Genomic DNA, 25,348 nt, shown 5'->3' with positions numbered 1-25,348 from the left:
GCTTACTTGGACTTCCTAGACTGGGAATCAACCTCCTGATGATCGCTATTATCCTGATAATCAGGACCCCCTGATTGTTGGGACCGATGTGGGTGAGTTTCTCATCAGTGGCACCTGGACAGTCCACCCAGAATCAACAACCACCTTACCACTGGTGGTAGCCCAAGAGCCCCTTCTCCACCAGGGCCCACTACCAGAGGACCCCTTCTGTCATGGCATCTGGCTGAGATGGCTTTGCAACAGGCATTATGTGTATTTTGTGTGTATTTTATGGAACTGAAGAGAGCGAAGAACTATGAATCACAGGGAGAGTGTGTGTATGAACTTAAGAGTGCTTAGTTTGTTTTTTTAGTTGTTATTTTGTTAATGTTGTTCATATTGCTTACAATATTAGATTAAAAATGCTGCCTTGCTTTGTTAATCATATAATAGTACTTGCGATATTTAGCTTTTATTAGTTGTTGCTTTGTAAACAGTGTTTTATAAATTGTACAGTCATACCTCAGGTTGAAGTCACTTCAGGTTGAGCGTTTTCAGGTTACGCTCCTCAGCGACCTGGAAGTAACAGAACGCGTTACTTCCGGGTTTTGCCGCTCTTGCATGCGAAGGCACTCAAAATGACGTCACGCGCATGCGCAGAAGCGGCGAATCGCAACCCACGCACACGCAGATGTGCAGTCGCAGGGTGCATTCACTTCAAGATGCGAACGGGGCTCCGGAATGGATCCTGTTCGCCTCCAGAGGTACCACTGTAATTGTTTCACTGATTATTTGTTAATTATTCTATATGGTTTATGTTGTATTTGTGATGTTGGATTACTTTATGTCATGTTATTTTTATTCATTACTGGAGCCCATGAGCAGCTGGAGGCTGCCATAAGCAACATTATTATACCAATGCTTTATGCATTCCTTGAGGAACGGGGCCAGATCTGGATGCAAGCAGAGAAGGAATCGGTCCCTGCAATGGTGATGTGCAAAAGAACTAAGCCATGTTCCTACAATGCAAAGCCTATGGAAGGAACTACCTACTGAAGGAACCTTAGGCACCTGAGGAGAACTCATGCTTCAGCTGTGCTGCAGCCTGACTACTCTTCACGAGAGCCTTCAGTGGAACATCACCCTGACAATGTCAGCAGGAGGGACCTCTGCCTGAACTAGAGGAAAAGCAAAGGACCACACGGACTCTGAGGACATATGCCAGCAAAGTATCATGACTTCATTATGGGTTGGTGGTAAAGGCTTCACTTCCCATCAGTGAGTTGAGCACTTGTAATATCTGACTTCACAATATTCAGAGCCTGGGCCCATTGACTTGTTGGTTTATGTCTGGGAAATGTTTGGGTTGAGAAAGGGGATGTGGTACATAGCGTGTAAAAGGAGATTAATCTTTGGAGCTTGGGTCTAGTGACACGTTGGTTTATTTCTGGGAATTGTTTGGGTTGAGAAAGGGAATCTTGTACACAGCATGTAAAAGAAGACTGATTGCAACTGTGGCTCCTTCTATGACTCAGTGTGTGGGATTAATGGTGTACGTGTTTCATCTGGCCTCAGATCTTGTCCTGTTTATCATCTGCTTAAGGAAGCAACTATTTGGTAGTTCTCTTGGTGCAGGGGGAACGGGGCGGTGTAACACTGCTTGAGTCAATGTACAAGGGACTCTCTTAAAATTATTACACTCTCCACTGGCTCTACTGAAAGACCAGCAACGACTGGCCCCTCTATAATTTTTTCCATTCCTGCTGTTATCGGTAAGACCTCTATGACAAAGAATTGGTGCTTTCTCAGCCCTTTTCTTTTTTGGGTTGTGCCTTTCAGATTGTTGGTCTGAGGGGAGGGATTGTCTTCTCAGAAGCCGAACAGGCCATTTGTGCTATTCCCACATGGTTTTATCAAACATGTGAGGGGTTCATGGAAACAGATGGACGGGCCATAGCTCAGTGGAACTTCCTCTTTCTATGTGTAGGGGAAAGTTTGTTATATTTGTCCAAATCTGAGAGAAGGTTGTTTGCTATTTTGATTTGTTTTTGTTGCTTGGTTTTTGCAGACATTTCAGCTATGACAACAGATCCAGTGAGAAGACAAAATGGAATAATAGCGTTCATTCTTCCAAATGGAGCCGACATAATTCAGGCAGGCCAGGGGATCCATGCTACCATGGGGCAACAACCAGGAGTGGCACAATATATAGACGAGCAGCTTGGAAGCAACCAACCTGAGCGGAAGCGTTGGGTGAGGGAACTGGAGAAGAACGTAAAAGTAGAGGCTAAGACTTTAGGGGTAAGTGCAGATGCCATCTGCTCTTGTTTCTGTCCCTGGTGATTTCAATGGTCACCAGGAGCAATTGTCAGTTCAACACTTCAAATATGCAACAGGCAGAGCTCTCATATCATGAGCCAGTGTGGTGTAGTGGTTAGAGCATTGGACTAAAGCTAAGGAGCCCCAGATTGAACCCCCTCACTTGGCCATAGAGTTCAGTCACCATTTCTCAGCCTAAACTACTTGACAGGGTTGCTGTGGGGAGAAGATGGAGGAGCAGGGAGAGTCAGGGAGAGCCTAGAGAGAAGCACTTTTCTGGTGCTGAATGCCCATGTACAGGGAATGAATGAGGGACAGCCTACCCTTAACGATATGTTTTTAGGGAAACTCCAAGGATTTTCCTCCTGAGAGCCCCAGGTATACAATGTACCTGCATACCTACTAGTTTGGAGGCAAAACAAGACAACCCTCAATTAAGGAAGTGCTTTCTGCATTCTCAATTTTGTCTCCAGGAATGAGGAAGGACATTAAGTTTGTAAATTAAAAGAAAAAACAGGTGTGTGTTTTTAAGCACTAAGAAAGTATGGCAAGGTCCTGTGAACTTCTAGGACCCATGGAGCACTGAGGGAAGTGGAGCCAGAGAATGTTGAGATTATCAACTGAAAAAATGGAGGAAATGGCTGGCTTGAGCCAATAGCAGAGTCAGGGAGGGTTAAGATCTCTTGTGCCCACCTTCCAAACTACTGCAGTTGGTGGGCTTTTAAGCAGGTCCTCTGTAGTTGTGCTGTCCCACCTCCAGCCCGAGGAACCTTCAGAAGGGAATTGCTGCCATGGACATTACGTGCAAGTGCATTTTAATGAGCAGAACAGAGTGAAAGATTATGACTCATGGGGGTGTGGAAAGTGTGTGTATGAACTTAAAAGTGCTTAGTTTATTTTTTTAGTTGCCAAAAGAAGCTTCAACCCATCTTCAAAGCCAGACTCACACAAAGCTCATTAGAGCAGCCCATTCTGGGGGTAATCAGGGCATAAGGAACTGAGGGAAGATCTACAGACCTATAAAGGCTTACTGCAGGCACACCAATCTAAGCACTGTCTTTTGTAAAGCCAGGTTGTAGAAAGTTATGTGTTGTTTCTCTTTGGTGACTGGGTTGAACTCATTTGTCACTTTTTGTATTTCATCTGTATCAGGATTAGGAATGATCTATCTCTCAATTTTTGTTCTCTCGGTTTCTTATTTTCCAGTCTTAAATTCTGTTCTCGCTATTTCTGAAGCAATTTGTGATTTTTTTAATCTTAAAAAATCCATGAAAATTGTGAATTGTATGCTGTTTTGACTAATGCACACATTTTGACTGATGTACATATTTTTGCAAGTCTCCTCATGTATAATACATTTGTGTGTGTTGTTTTCACTGATATGTTCATTTTATACACACCCCTTCTTCCAATATATGCATTTTTGTAAACATTATTTGATTGGAGGACTGCATTGCAAAATTCAGAGAAGTGTTTCGATGCCCATGTTGTTTCAGAAAGTGCATTTAAAGCAGTTTCACCTTTAAATATGAACTTAATCAAATTCCTATATCCCAATCCCTCAGATTGAAAATTGGGTGTTCACATTTCTAGGCTCAAATCTGGTTAAGGAGAGATCCTCTTTTACTTTTGCAGTGATCAAAATACCTCATCTAGCTTTTGTTCAGGTGATATTTCTGGACTGTGCCAAAGAGTAAGCGCATATCAGATTTATTGGTTTCCATTAAATATTAATGCACAGTATTGTCAGGATTCATGCCCAAGGCAGCTAGTAATGATAAGAAATGAAAAAATAAAAATAAAACAGTGAAATGAAAATAGTAGCAAAAACTATCATTCTATATTTCCAGGTCTCTAGGAACAGTTTAAAAATAATATTGTTTGTGTATTTTCTTCCTACAGGCCATCCAGATCATGATTGGATTGATACAAATTGGCTTTGGGGTAGTCTCATTTTTTCTTGTGGACTCATTCTATGCCCCTTTGGTCAATGTGTCATATTTTCCATGCTGGGGTGGAATATTTGTAAGTATCGTGTTCTTTGCCTCGCATTTAAGAATCCAGCATGCTAAACTCTGGGACTTGGCAATTTTCAAAAACATTTCCTCATGTGTTCAAGTAAGGAGGCAGGTGGTGAAAGTTAACATAAAAGAATAGGAGCCCTTTGGATTATTTTGAAATGCCAGAACATTATTAGGGGTAATCTCTTTCCTTTGCTGTAATGCATTTGAGAGGTTTTTCTCTATTTAAGGTGTTTATATGCTACTTAATATTCAACATTTCTGAGAGGTGTACTTAACATTTTTTAAATAAAATCATTGAAAGAATAAGAATTGAATAGTAACAAAAAACTTTTTTTCTTTTTATCCTTGTTCTCTTTCTTGTCTTGTTAAGGCTACATGTTTCTAGTGGATTTTATTATGTTTTTTTTAGTGAAGGTTTTGGTCATGGTCGTATATACTAACAGCAACCTCAATTCTACAAGTCAGTGATGCAGATCTAGAAATGTTTGAATTGGTTCTGGAAAATGTTCTGAGGCAAACTGGGGTAATCTGCATTGGAAAATTTCCAGTTCCGAACAGATGCTTGAGATCTAATTTAGCATGCTGATTTTACAGTTGCTTAATAAACAAAACTGAACACTGTATTCTCTTGCATGTATAAAGAAGGGCCACATCTCAGTGTCAGAGCATCTGCTTTGCTTGCAGAAGATGCCAGATTTCAGTCTCAGCATCTCTAAGTATGGCTGGAGATGTCCCCTGCCTGAAATTCTGGAGAACTTCACCCAGTAGATAGTTCTGAATGAACCAAGGGTCTTACTTAGTATATAGCAGATTCCTATGTTCCTGCTGTGTGTAGGGAAATGGAACCATCCATTCACAAGGTGGAGTTATCAGGCTTACTGAAACCCCAAGTTTTTCAGCCGAGCAGACGAAGCATGCTGAGTAATCGCAGAATGTTGACTGGCTGTTGGGGGGAAACAGGAAACCACATGGAGGATCAACGTGACTGCCTGGGGCTGTGTACACATGGCAGTTTAAAGTGGATTTGATGCATCCCATGCGTGCATGTTTTTGGGTGTCATCCGCACTCCCCCCCAACATTTGTTTCAATTTTTTCCAGTCCATGGACAAAACGGGATACAGGGGGGAAATCCAACAAAAAAGCCATTGTGTGGCTGGGTTTTTTGTTTTTTATGTGTGTATTGACAGTTTGCTGGGTGACATCTGTCACCACACCGCCTACACTAATGAGGCATTGTGGCGATCACACAGGGTCCCCGGACATTTGACGGTGCCACCACTGTGATTGCCTCCTCGCTGCCACCAACCTGTTTCTCTCAGGTACACACGGAGTGCAGACAGTTGTTAACATTAACAAATAATCAAGTTTATTTTTATAAGCATGAACAAGTTTAAGGTTTCAGTTAATTTTTCTTGTCGGTTTCTTAATCTTAGTTTCTTTACTGATCTATACGTTCCTAACAACTTCAAACTGATTATCCCAACTGTGATGGGATGATAAGCTGCTTGTGTGTAAAATCCAGATCCCTCAGAGTTTGACCAGGTTTTCAAACCTCTGCCTGTGACGGAGCCCCTCCTGCATGGCTGCGTCAATCGCTGGCAGAATCCGAAAGTGGTTGTTTTCGGAAACGCTTCCAACATAGAAGCTCCTTAACGGAAACACGTCTCCTGGCCTCCCTGCGTGACAGTTTCCGGCGAGGAGTGGGTGTCCCTATAGGAGGTCCTGAGACCTCTCCACTGTTTTCGCTGGAACCGTCTCTGAGCCATCCCTCCGACTCACTTTCCCTTGGAGTTACTGCTCGCCCCCTACTGGTTCCCTCTTCAGCTGCAACACCTCTTTCAACCTCATTGAGCCTCTGCACCTCCTGTCCTTCCGATGGCAGTTCCCTGACATCCACCTCCCCTCCAGGGCCCCCTTCACCCCCTCCCGTCCCCTCCCCTTCTGGCTGGGAGGAGGTAAAACCCCTGAAAGAACCTTCCTCATCGTCCGTAGTTTCGAACACTTCCCTCCACTTGCTGCTGTTCCTCGTCTCTTGGTATTCCTCGTCATCAGAGTCCATTCCCTCTTCCAAATCCGACTCCGCGAATCCCTCCATTTCCTCTTCCTCGTCGGTGGTGCCGAAGTATTCCCTCCTAAACCTTTCTACCGGCTGTGGTTTTCTCGGGAATCTTTGGTGGAACGTTTCTGTTAAAACCTCGTCATTGACCTCCCCTGCAGTCACCCAGGTGTTTTCTGACTCCGGTTCCCCTTCCCACGCCACCAAATACTCTACCTGATTTCCCTTCCACCTGGAATCGAGGATTTCCGCTACATGGTTGCTGCGTTCCCTCTCTTCCAAGGCTGGTCCCCTGGTGTGCTCCCCTTCACGTCCCCCCCTGTATGGTGACAGTAACGACCTGTGGAACACTGGGTGCAATTTCATGTGGTTGGGTAACCGGAGTTTGAAAGCCACTGGGTTGACCTGCTGAATGACCTCAAAGGGTCCCAATCTTCTGGGTCTCAACTTCTTACACCCCCCTTTGAACGGCAACCCTTGGGTGGACAGCCACACCTGATCCCCCACCCTTATGGCCTCACCTTCCCTTCTGTTCTTGTCTGCCTGCTCCTTATATTGTGCCTTGGCCCTTTCTAAGTTGAGCTGGAGCTGATGATGGATCGCTTCCATCTCTTCTACAAAATGTTCGGCCGCTGGGACGCTCCATCTCTCCCCTCCATCCCCTGGGAATGCCCTGGGATGACACCCGTAATTAGCCAAAAAGGGGCTCATCCCTGTGGACACATTCTCTGCATTATTGTAGGCAAACTCTGCCAGCGCCAACTTTTCGGCCCAGTCATTCTCTCTGTCATTGACATAACACCTCAGATATTGTTGGAGTATGCCATTTGCTCTCTCCGCCTGCCCGTTGGTTTCAGGGTGCCGGGCAGTGGAAAAATTGACTTCCACGTGCAGCAAGCTCATGAGCTTTCTCCAGAACCTGGAAGTAAATTGTTTGCCGCGGTCTGAGACCACCCTCAATGGAGCCCCGTGCAACCTAAAGATGTGTTCTACAAACAACTTCGCTGTTTCTTCCGCTGTGACAGCATGTGAGCAGGCTATAAAGTGGGCCATTTTGGTTAACAGGTCTACCACAACCATGATGGCTGTTTTCCCTCTGGACTTTGGCAGATCAGTCATAAAATCTATTGCCACTGCTTCCCATGGTCTTTCAGGTGTGGGTAGCGGTTCTAATAACCCTGCCGGCGCCCGCCTCTCCCCTTTGGCTCGCTGGCATTGGTCACACCCTCTCACATACTCCCGCACATCTTCCCTGACCTTGGGCCACCAAAATTCCCTGGTAACCAGCCACATGGTTTTGTGTTGCCCAAAATGCCCTGCTGTGGGGCTATCGTGCAGCTGCTTGAGTACCTTCTCTCTCAAATCTCCTTCAGGTATATATAACGCTCCCTTGTAATACAACGCCCCGTTTTTCTCCTCAAAACCTCCGGGTTTGTCTCCCTCCCTCCTGAGACCCCTGAGTTTGTCCTGGGCGTATTCATCATTCTCCGTTCCCTCTACCAGTTCTCTTTGCCCCACCAATGCCGCCCCACACACCCAGCGGTCCTCTGGAATGACATGTCTTTCTTCGGGTGCTCCCTCCCCCTCCAAATATTCAGGTTTCCGTGAGAGAGCGTCCGCCCTAACGTTCTCTGGGCCTGGCACGTAACAAATCTCAAAGTTAAATTTGGAGAACTCCTGAGCCCATCTCAACTGCCGTTGGTTGAGCACTCGTGCCGTTCTCCAATACTCTAGATTCTTGTGGTCAGTGCACACTTGCACCTTATGTTGTGCGCCAATTAGCAGGTGCCTCCATTTCCGGAAGGCCTCATGAATAGCCAGAAGTTCTCGGTCATACACCGTGTAATTCCTCTCGGATTTGTTCAGTTTCCGCGAAAAAAAGGCACACGGTCTCCACTCTGACTCCTCCTTCCCTGGCTGCAGAAGAAGCACCGCCCCTATGGCTCGGTCTGATGCGTCTGTTTCGACCCTCATCTTTTTTTGTAAGTCCACATGCAGAAGTTGCTCCTCCGAGGCGAAGGCCCTTTTCAGTTCCTCAAAGGCTCGCTCAGCCTCCTCAGTCCAAACGAATTTCTTTTTACTGCTGAGACAGTCCGTAATGGGCGCCGTCAGGTGGGCAAAGTTTCGAATGAACTTACGATAAAAGTTCCCAAACCCTAGGAACCTCTGCACATCCTTCTTTGTTTTGGGTGTTTTCCATTCCAGTACTGCCTGGACCTTGCCGGGGTCCATGGCCAATCCCTTGTCGGACAGGCGGTACCCCAGAAACTCCACCTCCTTGGTATGAAACTGACACTTCTCCAGCTTCACCCACAGCCGGTTGGCCTGCAGCCTGCTCAACACTTCTCTGACGTCTCTTACATGCTGCTCCTCATTCTCAGAGTACACCAACATGTCATCTAGGAAGGCCACACAATTCTTGTACAGCAAAGGCCCCAGTACGTGGTTCATAAAAGCTTGGAAGCACGCCGACCCTGCTTGTAATCCAAATGGCATAACTAAATATTCAAATGCCCCTAAAGGGGTGAACATGGTGGTTTTCCATTCATCCCCTTTCCTTATACGTATCAGATTGTACGCCCCCCTTAGGTCCAGCTTTGTAAAAATCTTTCCCTTCCGTACCCTGGTCAAAATGTCATCAATCCTGGGCATTGGAAAGGCCAAAGGTTCTGACACTGCGTTTAACCCCCTGAAGTCACACACCAGTCTCGGCTTATCCGTGTTTTTTTTATCCACAAAAAACACTGGGCTACCTCCCACCGCTCTGGACTCTCTGATGAAACCTCTCTTCAGGTTCTTGTCAATGAACTCCCTTAGCTCCTGCATTTCTCTGTCTGACATGGCGTACAACTTGCCTACAGGAAGCTGTGCCCCAGGGAGTAAATTGATTTGACAGTCAAAGGGTCTATGCGGGGGTAGTTGGTCAGCTTCCTTCTCGCTGAACACGTCGCTGAGATCTGCGTATTGCGGGGGCACCTTCCCTTTATCCATTACTTCCATTCCGGCTAGGGCGACTCTGGCTCCTCCCGGAACCTTCCCCTGCTTGCAGTGTTCTAGGCAATGCGCTGACCCAAAGGAGACCACCCTCTGATGCCAACCCACTAGTGGATCGTGTAGTGCCAGCCAGCTCATCCCCAAAATGATGGGAGCTCCTCCCAAGGTGGCCACATTAAACGCTATCTGTTCAGTGTGCCTTGATCTGTAGCGGGTGCCCGTTTGGCAACTCTAGAGACACCTCTATCACTAAAGCGGGTCTGGGTGGTTCTGGCGTGGGCACTTTCACTGCTCTTTGGCCTGGCTGCTGTGCCCCGACGGTGGCAGCCAGGCGTTGGCTTTTACTTGCTCCTTGCTCTCCTCCTCTTTTCCCCCAACAGCCCCTGCCATCCCTTGCCACTCCTTTCTCTGTGGGCAGACTCTGGCAAAGTGCCCTGGCTGTTGGCAGAGATAACATTTCTTGGCGCTCTTTCCCTCCTTCTTCCGCCCATCACTGGGATTTGAAACTGTGCGCGCCCGCGCTGTTCCAACTTCCATCGGCTCTGCCGGCGGGAAAGGTGGCTCTGGAATGTCCGGAATGCGAAGCTCCCTCCAACGTTCTCCTTTCCCTTCCCGCCTTTCCAAAGCCCTCGCTTCCTGGCGCGCTCCTATGGCCAGCGCGGATTTGGTCAGCTGATCCATAGACTCCGCCCTGGGCCCCCGGGACAGTTCATCTTTCACGGCCGAAGAAAGCCCCTCTTCGAAAAGCATTTGAATGGGTTCCGCCGATAGGTCCCACCCCAATTTATGAATTAACATAGTAAATTCAGTCCAGTACTCTCGAATAGATCGGCTCCCCTGTTTGCAAGCCATTAACTGTCTTCGTACCACTCCCTGCTCAATGTCGCTGGAAAACATCAGATCCATGGCACGAAAAAACTTCCTTGTGTCCTTTAGGATCTCATTATTCACTGCCATCAAGGGTCTAACCCAGTCCTTCGCCCCCGATTCGAGATGGCCAATAACAAAAGCCACTCGCGACTCCTCGTCAGGGAAGTCATCATACTGCAGGTTGAGAGCGTACTGCATTTCAGTTCTAAAGGCATGATAACTTCTGGGGTCCCCCCCAAATTTCTGCACCAACCCCGGTACCTTTCTGGCGAGCGAGGTGGTTTTCTCCTTTCCCTTTTCTGCATCCTGAGCCCTCCTCTCCTCAAGCCTCGCCGTTTGCATGGCAAGCTGGAGCTCCAACGCCCTGTACCTTTCTTCCAGGCTTGGACCTCCTCCAGCTGCTCCTGCTCCTCCGGTTCCGGCTGGTTCACTCATGATGCCTTTGCCTGCACAAGCTGGCTTTCGAAGACTTTCGGATTGCTGTGATGGGATGATAAGCTGCTTGTGTGTAAAATCCAGATCCCTCAGAGTTTGACCAGGTTTTCAAACCTCTGCCTGTGACGGAGCCCCTCCTGCATGGCTGCGTCAATCGCTGGCAGAATCCGAAAGTGGTTGTTTTCGGAAACGCTTCCAACATAGAAGCTCCTTAACGGAAACACGTCTCCTGGCCTCCCTGCGTGACAGTTTCCGGCGAGGAGTGGGTGTCCCTATAGGAGGTCCTGAGACCTCTCCACTGTTTTCGCTGGAACCGTCTCTGAGCCATCCCTCCGACTCACTTTCCCTTGGAGTTACTGCTCGCCCCCTACTGGTTCCCTCTTCAGCTGCAACACCTCTTTCAACCTCATTGAGCCTCTGCACCTCCTGTCCTTCCGATGGCAGTTCCCTGACACCAACTATCTATCTGACTCCACCTAACAGTTCCTCTCACTCTCTCACAACACAACTCGACCAACCCACAGACTTATCCTCCCTCTTCCTTCTCCAACTCCCAACTGACTTCCACACAACTCTAACTCTAACTCCTCCCCTTGGGTTCCCACTGGCCAATCACTTCACACTCATTTAACCCTTTCCTTATGACCCACCTAGGAGGGCAAACGCCACAGGCATGTGAGGCAAATGCCTCAGGCAGCAGAATCCATGTGGGCAGCAGATCCTGATCTAGAACTTTGCTCCTGATCTAGATCTTCACTTGCTCCTTCTTCCTTGGCAGGGAGGGGAGGCATCGTTTTGTGGTTTGCCTCAGGTGCCAAAATGTTTTGCTGACAAGACTCCCACAGTACCAGGTTTTTCAAAGTAGAGAGTATTTTACTGTAAATTTGAAGTGAATTGTCCCCGAGAGGGGGCAATGACAATAAAGATATTATTATTATTATTATTTATTATTATATGCATCTCCCCCCCTTTTTTTGAACAGTTCATTGTTACTGGATCCATCTCTGTGTCAACTACAAAATATAGGAACCGCAGTTTGGTGAGCTATATACCTTTTTCTCTTCTTCTGTAATATTGGATGTAGCCAGTATTGGTCATAAATTTTGTTTTTCTTATACCTCTAGATCAGTCTTCCCCAACTTGGTGCCCTCCATATGTTAGTAGACTATTCTGCACCAGTACTGCACCCTTGACCTTTGGCCATGCTAGCTGGGGCTGATAAAAAATTTAATTCCAACATCATCTGGAGAGCATCAGGGCTGGATCTATACTCACTCTTTAAACGTTCCTAGAATGATGTTTTTGATACTCTAAAACAAAGAAGTATTTGGTTCCTCCGCTTCTGTTTCTGCAGTCTACCCCAGTTGGCAAGGCTTACCAGGCATGGGCCGGATCACTCCCACGGAGATCCTCTGTGGGCCGGACAGGTGCAGCGTGATGCTGGAAATTGCATCTGCACATGTCAGCTGCACCGAAAATCGCTTCTGCCCATGCCCAGATGCCAAAAATTGCGCCCTTGCAGATGCAATTTCCGGTGTCTGGACATGCGTAGAAGTGATTTCCAGAGCTGCAGAAGAGAGTCACCTGGTTTAGCGCAGCACGTGGGGACTCGCTGAGTGGGTGGCTCAGTTCGGGGGCGGCTCGGGGGGCAGTTAAACAGCCTCCGTGGGCCACTTCAGGCCCATGGGTCTTAGGTTGCCGACCCCTGGTCTACCCACTTACTTGACAGGGTGAACTCAGCAGTGTCACCTGGTGTCACATTTTAATAACACATTGTTGATGTTTTAAAAGAATGTCATGTGGCGATATGATTATCATAACCCTTTTAAAACCCATTTTTAGCATTAAGAAACCACAAGTGTAGATGAGTGGAGGGGGGAGGGGGTAGCACTGAAAAATGTAGGGAACAGTAAATTACCCAACGCGTTTCATTGACAACCTTTCTTAGAGACACTGAAACAATAACAAACCATAATTCAAACAAAAATAGAACACAATTAGTACAGATTAAAGGCTAATTGTATATAAGACATCTTCCATGTTTTGTAAGTTTTTTTAATGGTCTGATTATGGTTAGTGACTAAGACAGCTTCCTGTCAGGCCCAGTAGCCACACCTGACATGAGCATTGGCTGGCCTCCACACACACACCCACACCCACACCCTGTGTGTACTTTTTGGTATACTGATCCTTCATATCATTCTTTCAGGTGAAATGCAATGTGGGAATGCATGTCGCAAGTGCTACATTGGCAACAATTGGCATAATTCTGTACACAGCACAGTTGTGTATAAATCAACCCTATTTTTTCTATGGCTATCCCGGTCTTTATCCAGAGAGAACATTGGTAAGTGAGCAAGTCCCACAATAACTTTGATCATATAACATCATTATCATAATTTAATGTTGTAAGTTTGGGAGGTTTAGTTTGGATGTCATTTGAAGTGTCTCTTACAGCCCTGTGCCTCTTGATTCTAAGACTGAGATTTGGCCAGGAGAGGATTAATAGAACAAGCAGGACTGCTGGATATTATCTTCATGGCCCTGGCAAGAGTGGTCAGTGCCCCTGTCTCTCAATCCATTGGCTCTATTGAAAGGAGAAAGCCATTTGGGGATCAGGACTTATTTCCTTCTCTCTTGCCGTGTGTGTGTGTGTGTGTGTGTGTGTGTGTGTGTGTGTAAGTAAGGAAGCAGTAGCCTGTCATTCTTGGAACTGGGCTATAAAGGCACAGAGGCCTGATCTTCTTTCTGTGAGAATCCAGTGTTATCACTGTAAACCAAACAAAGCAGCGGGACCTTGGCTTGTATATGTGTGTGAAGAGATAAATCCTGTCCACTTCCACTGACCATCATTTCAAAGAAACCAAACCCAAGGTATGCCCAGGGACTAGGGATGGAGAAATCTGTCTGTTTCAGTTTCTCATTTTTCCAGTTCACGACATTTCCTTATCAAAAGAGGACCCACCTCGATATTAAAAGGCCAGAGAGAATCACGTAATTGTCTGGTTAGGTCCTTTCCAGGTTCACACCGGGAATATATTAATAAATGTTGGGATGGAATTAAGAACCGTCCTATGGAAATCAATTGAGAAATCAATATTTTAATCCATGGTTGAGCACCCATCCCATTCCCAGTATTCAAAACTTGATGGTGTTATGAGCTAGTGGTTGGGCTTTCTGATGCCTGTATACTTGCCCTTTGCCACGTCAAACTTTGGTACTTGTGTATACGATTGTAGCTATAATCTCATAGCCACACTGGGTCTTTCACATGAAAGTGGAGAGTTTTCTTAGAACCTCTTTCCACACCTTCTCCCTACTATAAGGCAAGTAGAAACTGAACAGAGATGTCTCCAGATAGGCAACCTCCTGGGTTGGTGTTTCAGAGAAAATTTTCAGGTGGCTGCCTCTCATCTTATGCCATCATATGTCACCTCAAAATTATTTCTGAAACACCAACTCGGAAGGATGCCTATCTGGAGACATCCTTGTTCAAAAACAGCTGAGTCCCTTTGTTGGCTGAAAGTTAGAAACTGGGGAGAAGAGAGGAGGTTCTGTTGATGAGGAAAGACACAGAGATATGTAGCGTAGGATAATCTCCCATTTTTATTCTCATAACTCCATATACTGCACAGTCTTACTTCCTGATGAACTTACTTCCTGATGTCTTACTATCCAGGCTAGTGCATTCATTTTAGAACGTTTCTGTCCTACCCTTTCACAGAGGCATTTTTAAAAATTCATTAATTTTTACATTTATATCCCACCTTTCCTCCAAGAAGCTCTCCTCAGACCCATTTTATCCTCACGACTGATTTACTAATATAAGAGTTGTCATTTCACCCGCTTCTCTGTTCTGCAGCTTTTAAACAAAGTAGGTAACGGGTTTTGTACTGTGCATCTCCTGTTCTGCTTGCTGGAGTTCTGCATCACCGTTCCAACAGCACATTTCGGGTGTCAGGCAACCTGCTGTAACAAGATGGTAAGCATTTGTTTTAGAAAGCTGGCAAGATGAAAATGCTTGGGCTAGACAATATGATGCTGTTGATCTACAAATCTCATGATTCCTGACAACTGGCCATGCTGGCTGGGGTTGGTGGGAACTTCTTCTTCTTCTTCTTTGGCAATCACTCGTAGCTGAGTAAGATTGCCTTCCATAAACACGGTTTTAACAATGAATCCGTAAGTGGCTGTGGAGGCCAATTCTGGATCCGCACGTCCTTCCACAGTGGGGACATTGGTTTCTGGGCGGGAGTTGATCATGGTGTGGATTTGCAAAGCGTACCTGATGTTGGAGATTCATTCCCCGTGTCTGCAGTCATGGGATTGTTGTCTTTCACATGACGGTGTATGTTTTCATCCCACAGTGTGGGTAGTGACAAAGATAGGATGTTTTGGTATTACTGTGTTCCGTGAAGTGGGACTATTGTCCTTTGTTTTTTCTCTCTTTGCTGTCTGATGAGAAAGAGCCAGGAGCTAAGTCAAAATGCTCTGAGTGTATTATATGTAAATAAAGTAGATTAGCCAAAATGCTGCGCTATTGGTTCTGTTATGCAAACTGCGAATACTCTGTGGATCCCTAAGTGTGCCAATGCCTTTTGGCATAGTCACTGTGATGTTTGGGCAAAAGAAAGCTTTTGAAGCTCCTGAACGATCGATCAGGAGGGAGAGAACATGCCAGTCAGGCATGTGTCTCTGATAAGGTCCTACACGAGAGTAGGACGCTCCTAACACCTTCCTCTTAGCACGTTTCTCCCTTGCATCCTGAGTTCAAGTGTCTTCAAAGCCCATGACACCTTTGGTAAAGGCTGTTCTCCAACTGGAGCTCTCGCAGGCCAGTGTTTCCCAGTTGTCAGTGTTTATACTACATTTTTTTAGATTTGCCTTGACAGTCTTTACACCTCTTTTATTGACCACCAGCATTACGCTTTCCATTTTTAAGTTTGGAATAGAGTAGTTACTTTGGAAGACTGCAGCCCAACAGAGTCTAGAGGAAACCACAGCTGAGCTATGCAAACAAATGAACCTGAATGAAAAATGCTGCTATGCTAGCATCAGGCATTTGTAGCTTCCTCAGAAACTTCAGCTGGTATCTGTGGTGTGATACTAGCTTAAAGGGGGAATGGGAAAGAGGGTATATATCCACCAGGAGAGGCACTTCCACTTCTACATCTGTGGCTCCTGGTGTTTCATACTTGCTGAATCAGACATGGGGAACCTGATCTGGCCAGTACACCAGATCCTTATCTCTCATACTTCTTGTGGGCCAAATCTGACAGGTAGATGGGAGTGCCAACCTGTCAATCACCTGATGTCACATTGATGTCAGGTGATGATCGCCTGGACTTCAAAGCAAGATGTAGAGCTTGCAAAGGGCCCTTCACCATGCTTTGAAGTGCCACTGATAAGCAGGCTTGAAGTCATCACCTATCAGCTGGTGGGCAGTGACTTCAAACCTGCTTTCCTTGAGGGTCAGTTACTGTATATGATTGAAGTCATACACACACCATCAGCTGTGGGCTCATCAAGCCTGCTTTCTGCACAGATTGAGGGGTTTTTCCCAACCCCCCCCCCCATTTTCCAAATTATTACAAATCAAACCAAATTAATCTAATTTAATGCAATTTCTTAAAATCAGGTTTCCCACTCCTGTTCCAAACATATGATCATCATCATTTCCTCACATAGCCACATAATTTCTTATTTAGAGTCCATTTGACATCCTTCACTTGCCATTAAACCATTCTTCCAACCGGTCACTTATTTCACCTTACAAACAGCATCTCTGTTACATCTTATGAATAAATAATCCATTTCACGTGTCCTTCATATACGTCGTTGTTCTAGACCTGGTGTGCTGGGAGAGTTAATGACCATCTTCCATTGTTCAGTTCCATTGTTCAGTTCTTTGCAGTGTTTATCTGGATCGTACAGGGTCACATTCCATTCCTCCCACTGTTTACCAACTAGCGTATGAGCTGCAGCCATAAATAACGCACAGAGTGCATATCCAAACTCCGCCATCAGAATTCCACTCTGGAGTTCTTTCTTGGCACAGAGTTAAAAACAAGATCTCTTCTCAAATTCAGCCTAGTCCAATCAAGGAAAAATTTTAAATAAAGTCCATTCAGCCTCTGTTGAGGGGAAAGGGCATAGTAAAACCTTGTTAAATTCCCTGTTGAGCATAAATCTAAAGCCTCCCCCCTCTTTTCTGAAGTAACAAACAGAATAACAAAGCAGTGGCTACACACATCCTTTTCATTATGTAGCGGAGGACAGGAAAAAAGGAGACCATTTGAAAAACCACAAGAAAGCTTAAGAAAGCACAAAGCACCTTGTCCTCCCGCTTCCTTTTCTGGCTGTTGTAAAGATTCTCAAGCTTCAAATAAAATATTCAGATACCTTCAAAGAGCCACGCCCAGTCCTTTCAGCAGCTCACTAGCATATGTTGGTCCAGGAGCGCCTCTTGATTAATGCCAGTTGTCTGAATTATGGAGAAACCGACCACAAATCATGCTGGAGACAGAGGCTCATCCATGGCAGGGACACACTCCCAGGTCACACCCACTCTGCCTTTCAAGTTGGTAGATATGGGCTTGAGCGGCACAGCGGAATGCAGTGAGCTCCCCAGACCCCACTGGAGAACATTGCCAGGATTTTTGCCTCATAAATCCTGGCTTCCCTCTGCCTGAACCTCCTCGCTGCCTGCAGAGGGCAGCGAGGAGCGACCACCATTGTTTGGTGACGTAGCCAAAAAACCTCTGCATGGATTGTTTTTATCTGCTGTATGCTTTTTACATTTTTATGTACACTGCTGAGAAACACCAGCAATCAATTAAATACATAATAAGAATCATGTGCATTTTTGAGAATGTCTGGTGTGGAGGGAGATACCTACAAATGAAGATGTGTGGCATCAGCCATGCAGTTAGAGTTCTGCTTTGTAATAATTTGGGATAATTACTTTAATGAAGATAAAGGTCTTGGCACTGAAGACAGTCACCATGATGATGCCAGTGATGAAAATAAATTCTTGGAATGATCTACCTCCCCTGTGTTTCAGGACATGGACCTTGTGCCCATTGTTATCATTGGAGATGATGTGGCCCCTGCTGAAAACAATCGAGCTCCACCAACTTATTCTGATATAGTGCTTTCTCCAAGTGTTGATGGTTAGTAAAGAGAGACAGGTTATGGGAAGTGCTTCACCAGAAATCAAGCTGAAGTAAAATTCCAGAAATAAAATAATATTGATTCTGCTCAATACCTGCAATTATGTCTATATCTGTCTTCCAAATCTAACAGGGATGGGCCAAGGCTGGATAATTGGGGGGTGGGGGATCCATTTAAACTCAAACCCAGATTCCTCCAGACACCAGAACAATCTCTAATGGCTCCGTTTTGGGTTCCTCTACTGTAGCTTCTTTCTCATTCCCTGACTTCTCATGTTCTATGGATGCTGTTGCCTTTTGTAGTAACTAATTTGGGGCTACAGTATATTCAAGGCCACCAGGCATCATGGAAAATGTAGTTCCACATCTACCATCCCTAGACTCTGCTGCACTTGCTCAGAAAGGATCTAATGAATGCTCTGCTACCTACATAACTCCCCACCATGTAGCAGCATCAAGGGTTGCAATGAAAGCTTGAAAGTGTGGTTCCCATGTTCCCTAGTTTCCCTATATGCTACTGTTCATGACTGCAGCCAGTAATGTGGAATTTTGTGTATGGGCAAAAGTTCAACAATGTGAAATCTCATATGCCATTTTATGGTACAGATTTTCTGCCCCTGTCTTCTGCTTATGAGAATCAGATAAAAATGACTGAAAAATGACTGGGGGGGGGGCTGAGGCACCCACAAAACTTTCACTGTGGGTGCCTGGCTGGGTGAACCAACGTGTCATGCGCTGGAGTGGGGCACTCCATCAGGCGCACACAATGTTGGGCAGAACTCAGTGCACCTGACCAAAACACATACATCCTTTGAAATTCTCACTTATATGAAATTTGTGATGCAGTTCTTCAACTAATGAATGCTTACAAAACTGCATATTTTAGGGGAAAGTGCATTTTAATCTGTGCTTTTTCCCTAGAAAAACAGGTTCTGATACTCACAATGAAGTTGTTACAGTAAGTGCCACACTTTTTAACAACAACAAAAAGAGGTAGAGGTATTGGTACTGCGTACCCTTGACTACCCCCTGGGGGGGGAACATTGATTATAATGGATATATTTGTGAAAATCAAATAAAAATGCATTATATTTGGAGCAATTGCTCGCAAAAATGTAAACACTAGTCAAAACTGCATACAGTAAATATGTTTATTAGGAGAAATTCACACTAGAATACTGAAGAATGTTCCTGAGGATTTTCTTAATGTGGATTGCTGCAGAAATGTGGAGAAATGAATTTCAGATTGGGATAAAGAGAAACTGAGGGAACAGAAATTGTCAGATCCTTCTATCCTTCACCATTAGTTTATTTATCTCATCTAAGTCTACAAGTGGGACGCGGGTGGCGCTGTGGGTAAAAGCCTCAGCGCCTAGGGCTTGCCGATCGAAAAGGTCAGCAGTTCGAATCCCCGCGGTGGGGTGCGCTCCCGTTGCTCGGTCCCAGCGCCTGCCAACCTAGCAGTTCGAAAGCACCTCCGAGTGCAAGTAGATAAATAGGGACCGCTTACTAGCGGGAAGGTAAACGGCGTTTCCGTGTGCGGCTCTGGCTCGCCAGAGCAGCGATGTCACGCTGGCCACGTGACCTGGAAGTGTCTCCGGACAGCGCTGGCCCCCGGCCTCTTGAGTGAGATGGGCGCACAACCCTAGAGTCTGTCAAGACTGGCCCGTACGGGCAGGGGTACCTTTACCTTTTTAAGTCTACAAGTAGAAAGGGGGAAAGTGAGCAGTTAACTGGAAAATAAATACAGTGGTACCTCGGTTTACGAACTTAATCCGTTCCGGAAGTCCATTCTTAAACCGAAACCGTTCTTAAACCAGGGCGTGCTTTCCCTTATGAGGCCTCCCACCACTGGTGCTCTTCCACCATTCGGTTTCTGTTCTTAGACTGAGGTAAAATTCGCAAACCAGGATACTACTTCAGGTTTTGCAGAGTTCGTAAACCGAACCGAACAGGACTGTTCTTAAACTGAGGTACCGCTGTATGGTGAGATGAAAAAAGAATATCTCTGAATAAGCAAAGAATCAGTGCTCAAATAGAGCTGGGATAGAGTAAGATGCCTTCCTCCTTCATTAAGGAGGATCTAATACTATCCCATCTATTTTCAGTAAACATAAAACCACCTTACTTGGTTACACAGAGCATAGTGCCACCAGTATCACAAAAAGCTGCTAAACGTGCTTAGATGCCTGCACCTCCCTGGACAAGTTCTGATGGACACAGACTCTCCTGTATTTGGGGCCTTAATTGCTGGTGGGAGATGAAGCTGTCTCCAATGCTTGCCTCTTTCGCAGCTCCACAACAGGCTATAGGCAAGGCTAGATGCAAATACTGCAGGCTCTTGCCCAGACTGTTCCAGAGCTGTGAGGCAGGCATGTGGGAAGACAGCTTCATCTTCTTCCAAGGACCACAAATCCAGCAAAGTGTTTAATAGGCTCCCCTGTGCATGGCACTTCAGCTGAAGGACTCGGAAGTTGTGTTTCCAAGTGTCTGCCTATCCAATCTCCACTAGGAAGGATAGACTCGTAGGAGCTCGTAGAAGCAAGAACAAGGACAACAAAACCAGTCAAGAGAACCACAACTTCTAAAAGATGTCGAAGAAGCTGGATCTCAGCCGATTATAAGCATGGAGCAAACATGAGTACAGTGGTACCTCAGGTTACAGAAGCTTCAGGTTACAGACTCCGCTAACCCAGAAATAGTACCTCGGGTTAAGAACTTTGCTTCAGGATGAAAACAGAAATTGTGCAGTGGCAGCGGCAGCAGCGGGAGGCCCCATTAGCTAAAGTGGTACCTCAGGTTAAAAACAGTTTCAGGTTAAGAATGAACCTCCAGAACGAATTAAGTTCTTAAGCTGAGGTACCACTGTATACAGCTGAGGTGAGGAGTGAACATGTTGAAGAGGAGTGTGATTCCACCTCCTGGCTCCACCCCTGACCACCACACATATTGGAGCGAAAATGGGACTAGGACTTTTCACATCTGTTACCATACATGCGTAAACTCGAAGGGCAATAAGTTTTCTTTTAAGCGGGGTTGAATTAGACAACACAGCAGCACTCAGTTGCTGGCTTGAGCACAGATTGGGGACGAAAGGGTACTTGACATCGCAAGAGACACACTGAGGCTCTTAGTTTCAAAGACTCACTGCCCTGGGAGGCTGGCAAATCAGAGCACCTGGCAGGCACACATCAGGGGCCAAGCCCCCCGAACCACAGTTCAAATACATGTTGCATCCAAAAGTGTCAAAGAAAACTGAACCATCCGTTTCAAGAAATGGTTTGGCGTTGGAGTCTGGGAGCTAAGAGCGGCTGTTTAAACATTTCCTAGCCCAACACATGATTTGTATAATTAGCAAATAATTTGCATATCATGCAAATTAGTCCGCCCAGATTTGGGGAACTAGTATATGGCAAATTTTGTTAAGGTGTACTTGGTTCCCCACCCCCACACTTCAGTCTAAGGGTGCTTCTAGATGGGTGTTTATGTTGAGATCGGTGCCCCTCATGCAAGTTTTTCACAGCACTCACATAACATCATCAGTTAGCCTGTACCGAGCAAGGTAGGAGTCCCATGATTCAGAGGCTGGCGCAAACGGCGGTAGAGGCACAAGTGAAGCCATGATTCCGATGCCGGCGTGAAGGGTGATGGATGGAACACAGTGCTCTAGCCAGAACAGTCAGCTCTGAATTGGTTCTGTTCAGTGATTTCACTCAGTGATTCAGCTCAGTGATTCAGCTCAGTTCAGAGGGTGGCCGCATCTGGCTGTGCTCTGATGTCCATCGATCCCATCCTCGTCGCCAGTGTTAAGTTGTGAGTGAGCATATCAGACGACACAGCGATTCTTCCAAAGCAGCTCTTTATTTGTAAGCTGGAACAGAACTGAACTGAAGAGCTCAGTCAGCCTGCTCAGTCAGAACCTCGTTACTGTAACAACTTTCTAAAACTATCCAATCACTGAACATCACTTTCGATCCTTCATTTCCATACAAACTATCCAATCACTGAACGTCACTTTTGATCCTTCATTTGCATAACTATCTACAGTATCCCCCTGCTGGCCCAGGGTGAGAACCTCAGAACATAACACGAGGTACTGCTGTATGGTAAGATGAAAAAAGAATATCTCTGAATAAGCAAAGAATCAGTGCTCAAATTCAGTCTAAGGGTGCTTCTAGATGGGTGTTTGTGTTGAGATCGGTGCCCCTCATGCAAGTTTTTCACAGCACTCACATAACATCATCAGTTAGCCTGTATTTTTAACCCATCTAATCCAGATTTACCCTTTGGGGAGGGGAACCCTGTTGCCAACAACACATTTATGATATTTAAATAACCTGCTTGTGATTTTAAGCCTTCTTCTGGCTGAGCCTACTGGAAGTTTCTCGTGTTTTTCCTGTAGGTCATTTTCTAGAAAATGTCAGGTGTGGTAATTGTGGTTCCTGCATATATTTTTAAAAGCCATCCTGCTTCCACTTTAGTACCACCTGAAGCACTGCTTTCACTTCTTATTATTTATTGGTTAGATTGTACATATGCTTGGAAGCTGAGAACAAAAACACCAAGAAATGTACTAAATGTACAAGAAATGTACATCAGTACTTTCAGAGGAAGTCAAATTAATTTTCATCTTGGGCACAGTTCTGCAAGGTTTGAATAACAGGGTGTTTTGGCCACATTTAGAAGCCTCTACCTTCTATAGAACAGAAGCTGCCTGCTCCTGTCTGAGTGTGTGGAAAATTCAATTCAACATATTAACTAATGGGTGAGGATGATCTCAGTTCCACCTGCCCTACTCTCAATTATTACATGATAAGAAAATAACCAATAAAAATGCACAATAGCATACAGTGGAACCTCTACTCATGACCACAATCCATTCCAGAGGCCCATCTGGAAGTCGAAATGGGTTGCTGGGAGAGGCGCCATTGTTCCCAGGCATGGGCGGCGATTGCCCACTTCTGTGCTTTCCCAAATGGCGGCAAACCCGCCGGTTATTTCCTGGTTTGCCGTGGATGTTGGGCGAAATGGACGCAAGCGGAGGCGGACGTAAGAAGAGGCTTGACTGTACTGTCATAACATAGACAGTAAATAACGTTTGAAATTATATAATTCCAACAAAGGGAAAAGAAAGAAGTAGAACAGATAACAGGCTTCCTGATTATCTACTTTTGCAAGATGTTGCATAAACTATATTGTTACAAGAGATTCCAGAAGTCTTGGCACTTTAGAGCTTGTGTTCCTTTGGAATGAGGCACAGTGGAGATGATAAGAAATATGGTTTATTTTACACATATTTACATCTGAAGCCTTCAACGGAAGAAGGGCAGAACATTACATTCCTCTATATGTGAAGGACAATTAACGTTTGTAGGTTTTCAAGAAGCTCTGTGATAATAATGGAGAGAAATATTGTTTTATAAATTTGTTAAGATTATTATGGTTAGGGTTAAAAAACAATATGATAGAAGAAATGTGAATAATTGTGATAATATGGAAAATTTCCAGACAGGCTGAGGGAAGTCTAAAAGTATGAAGACTAGAACTGGATGTAAATTTTGGATGGAATGTTTTTCCTTTATTGTTATTTTTGAAAAATTTGATAAATAAAAAATATTTTAAAAAAGAACATTACATTCCAAGAGTGTCCTTTCTTGCTCCTCTCTTGCATCCAAAGCAGAGCAGCAGCCAGTCATGGCCTCCAGCCTCGCAGGGCAGCTTCTCACAGCCAGCGCACATGAAGTTCTGCCTGCTTCCTCCATCTTGTTCTCAGCAGCCTTTGTAGAAAACAACTCCTCCCCTTCTGCTTCCAGTCTCTCTGTAACCTCCATTTCAAAAGCCTCTCGCAAAGGGCACCGCTCCCTGTGGTGACTCATATTCCCTGCTACCCTGGCAACTTCTCCCTGTGTGCTTGGCAGAGCCTTCTTCCTGGCTGATGGCATGCAGTCCATCAGCACCAGTGTTGCATCAACAAACCATCCTCAGCAAGTCATCTGTAGGCTCATGAAGAAGTTATCCTGGTGTTATGCCCAGCCCTTGCTAAATTCATCAATATATGAGTCTGCTCAATGTCTGACCCTTCACTGAACGTAGAGATTAGGGGAGGGGGGTCTGCCCTCCCCAAACTCATAACAACATGGTATCTTATGCTGCCTAAGAAACCAAGTCCATGTTTATCATTCTTGAGCAGATCTCTTTGGAGAGGCATCAGATTGGGAAATAACTAGTCTGGTCCAAGAGCATTCCTTATGTATGTTGTTATGATTACGATTCCACAGTCTTGCTAGACAATTCTCTTTTACAAGAGTAAACTTATGCTGCTTCTGCTTCTGAATGATTTAATAGAATTTGCGATCTTGGCTAACGATATTGGATGTTGTGTTAGCTGTTTCACCAGGGAATCATCTTCAGGGGTGGGATGGTGGAAGAGGATACCTGCAAATGTGTCTTTGCACAGAAGATTTATATGCTATCATGCTCTCCCTGTCAACATCTGCCTGCATCTTTCCAGCACAAACTGAAAATGCTTTTGTCTGGACAACCTTCTATCACATAACATCTTTCTGTCTTAGTGCTGCTAGTTTTTAATGTGTAAAATCTTCCAACCTCTGTGTGACATATTTTAATAATCTGTTTCACCTGTACATTTATGATTATACTGCACCTTGTTTTGTTTTGTTTTTACTGCTTCTCCTGTTAGCTTCTCTGGGTTAAATACTAGAAGGAATGGCATATGTATTCTTATTAGGGATGGAGGGAAAATTTGATTCAGTTCACATTTAAAGCCTATCAAATTCACATTTTCCAAAATGATATAAGAACCAAAAACAAAAACAACCACTGTCATCCTTCAAAATTCACACTTTTCTAAATTTTGTGATGCACTTCTCCCCTCAAATAATGCTTATAAAAATGTATATATTAGGGAGAAATGTGCATTAAAATATTAGTGAAATTGCTATATAAAAAATTATTATGTTATGAGATTTTTTTTGCAAAAATGTGTACTTTAAAACTCATAAAAATGTGTATATTATGAGAAATTTGCACTAAAATGTTGCAATATTTTCATGAGTATTTAAAAAATAATAATTATCACAAATTGATGCACAAATGTGAACTGAAATTAATATTAGAATATAAAGACACTGAGAGAACTGAAATGTACAAATCCATCCTTCTGTTACAATCTCATGGATGGCACATTCCCACTAAATATGAGTTTATTTGTTGACATTCATGATTATTTGCTATGTTTGGTACAAATATGAACCTTACGTTCCACTATGGAATATATAGACACCCATCATTCTTTCTTAAGCTTTCTATTATGATTATGATTTTATTATCTTGTAATTTTATTCTTCCTGCTTTTATGACTGTTCTTATTATTACTCTTAGCCTGATGTTATGTTTGCTTGCTTGCTTGCTTGCTTGTTTGAATAATAATAGCAATAATAAAGATAAGATAAGAAAGAAAACAAAGTAGTTCAAAATA

General features: G+C 44.7%; 1 protein-coding gene across 1 annotated transcript in view; it reads left to right on the top strand.

The window, feature by feature from the left end:
• Positions 1–17,880, top strand: part of LOC114584123 (uncharacterized) — a 46,171-nt gene extending 28,291 nt beyond the window's left edge. Inside the window, exons 17-23 of the mRNA XM_077928567.1 lie at positions 572–743; positions 2,048–2,280; positions 4,201–4,323; positions 11,661–11,717; positions 12,888–13,025; positions 14,541–14,660; positions 17,742–17,880. Coding sequence (XP_077784693.1) covers positions 572–743; positions 2,048–2,280; positions 4,201–4,323; positions 11,661–11,717; positions 12,888–13,025; positions 14,541–14,660; positions 17,742–17,855 — 957 coding nt within the window. The 3' untranslated portion in view covers positions 17,856–17,880. The remainder of the gene's footprint in view (positions 1–571; positions 744–2,047; positions 2,281–4,200; positions 4,324–11,660; positions 11,718–12,887; positions 13,026–14,540; positions 14,661–17,741) is intronic.
• The last annotated feature ends 7,468 nt before the right edge of the window (positions 17,881–25,348 follow it).

The sequence above is a fragment of the Podarcis muralis genome, chromosome 1 (genome assembly GCF_964188315.1).
Source record: "Podarcis muralis chromosome 1, rPodMur119.hap1.1, whole genome shotgun sequence".
Lineage (NCBI taxonomy): Eukaryota > Metazoa > Chordata > Lepidosauria > Squamata > Lacertidae > Podarcis > Podarcis muralis.
This window is presented reverse-complemented; position numbering and strand designations above follow the sequence as displayed.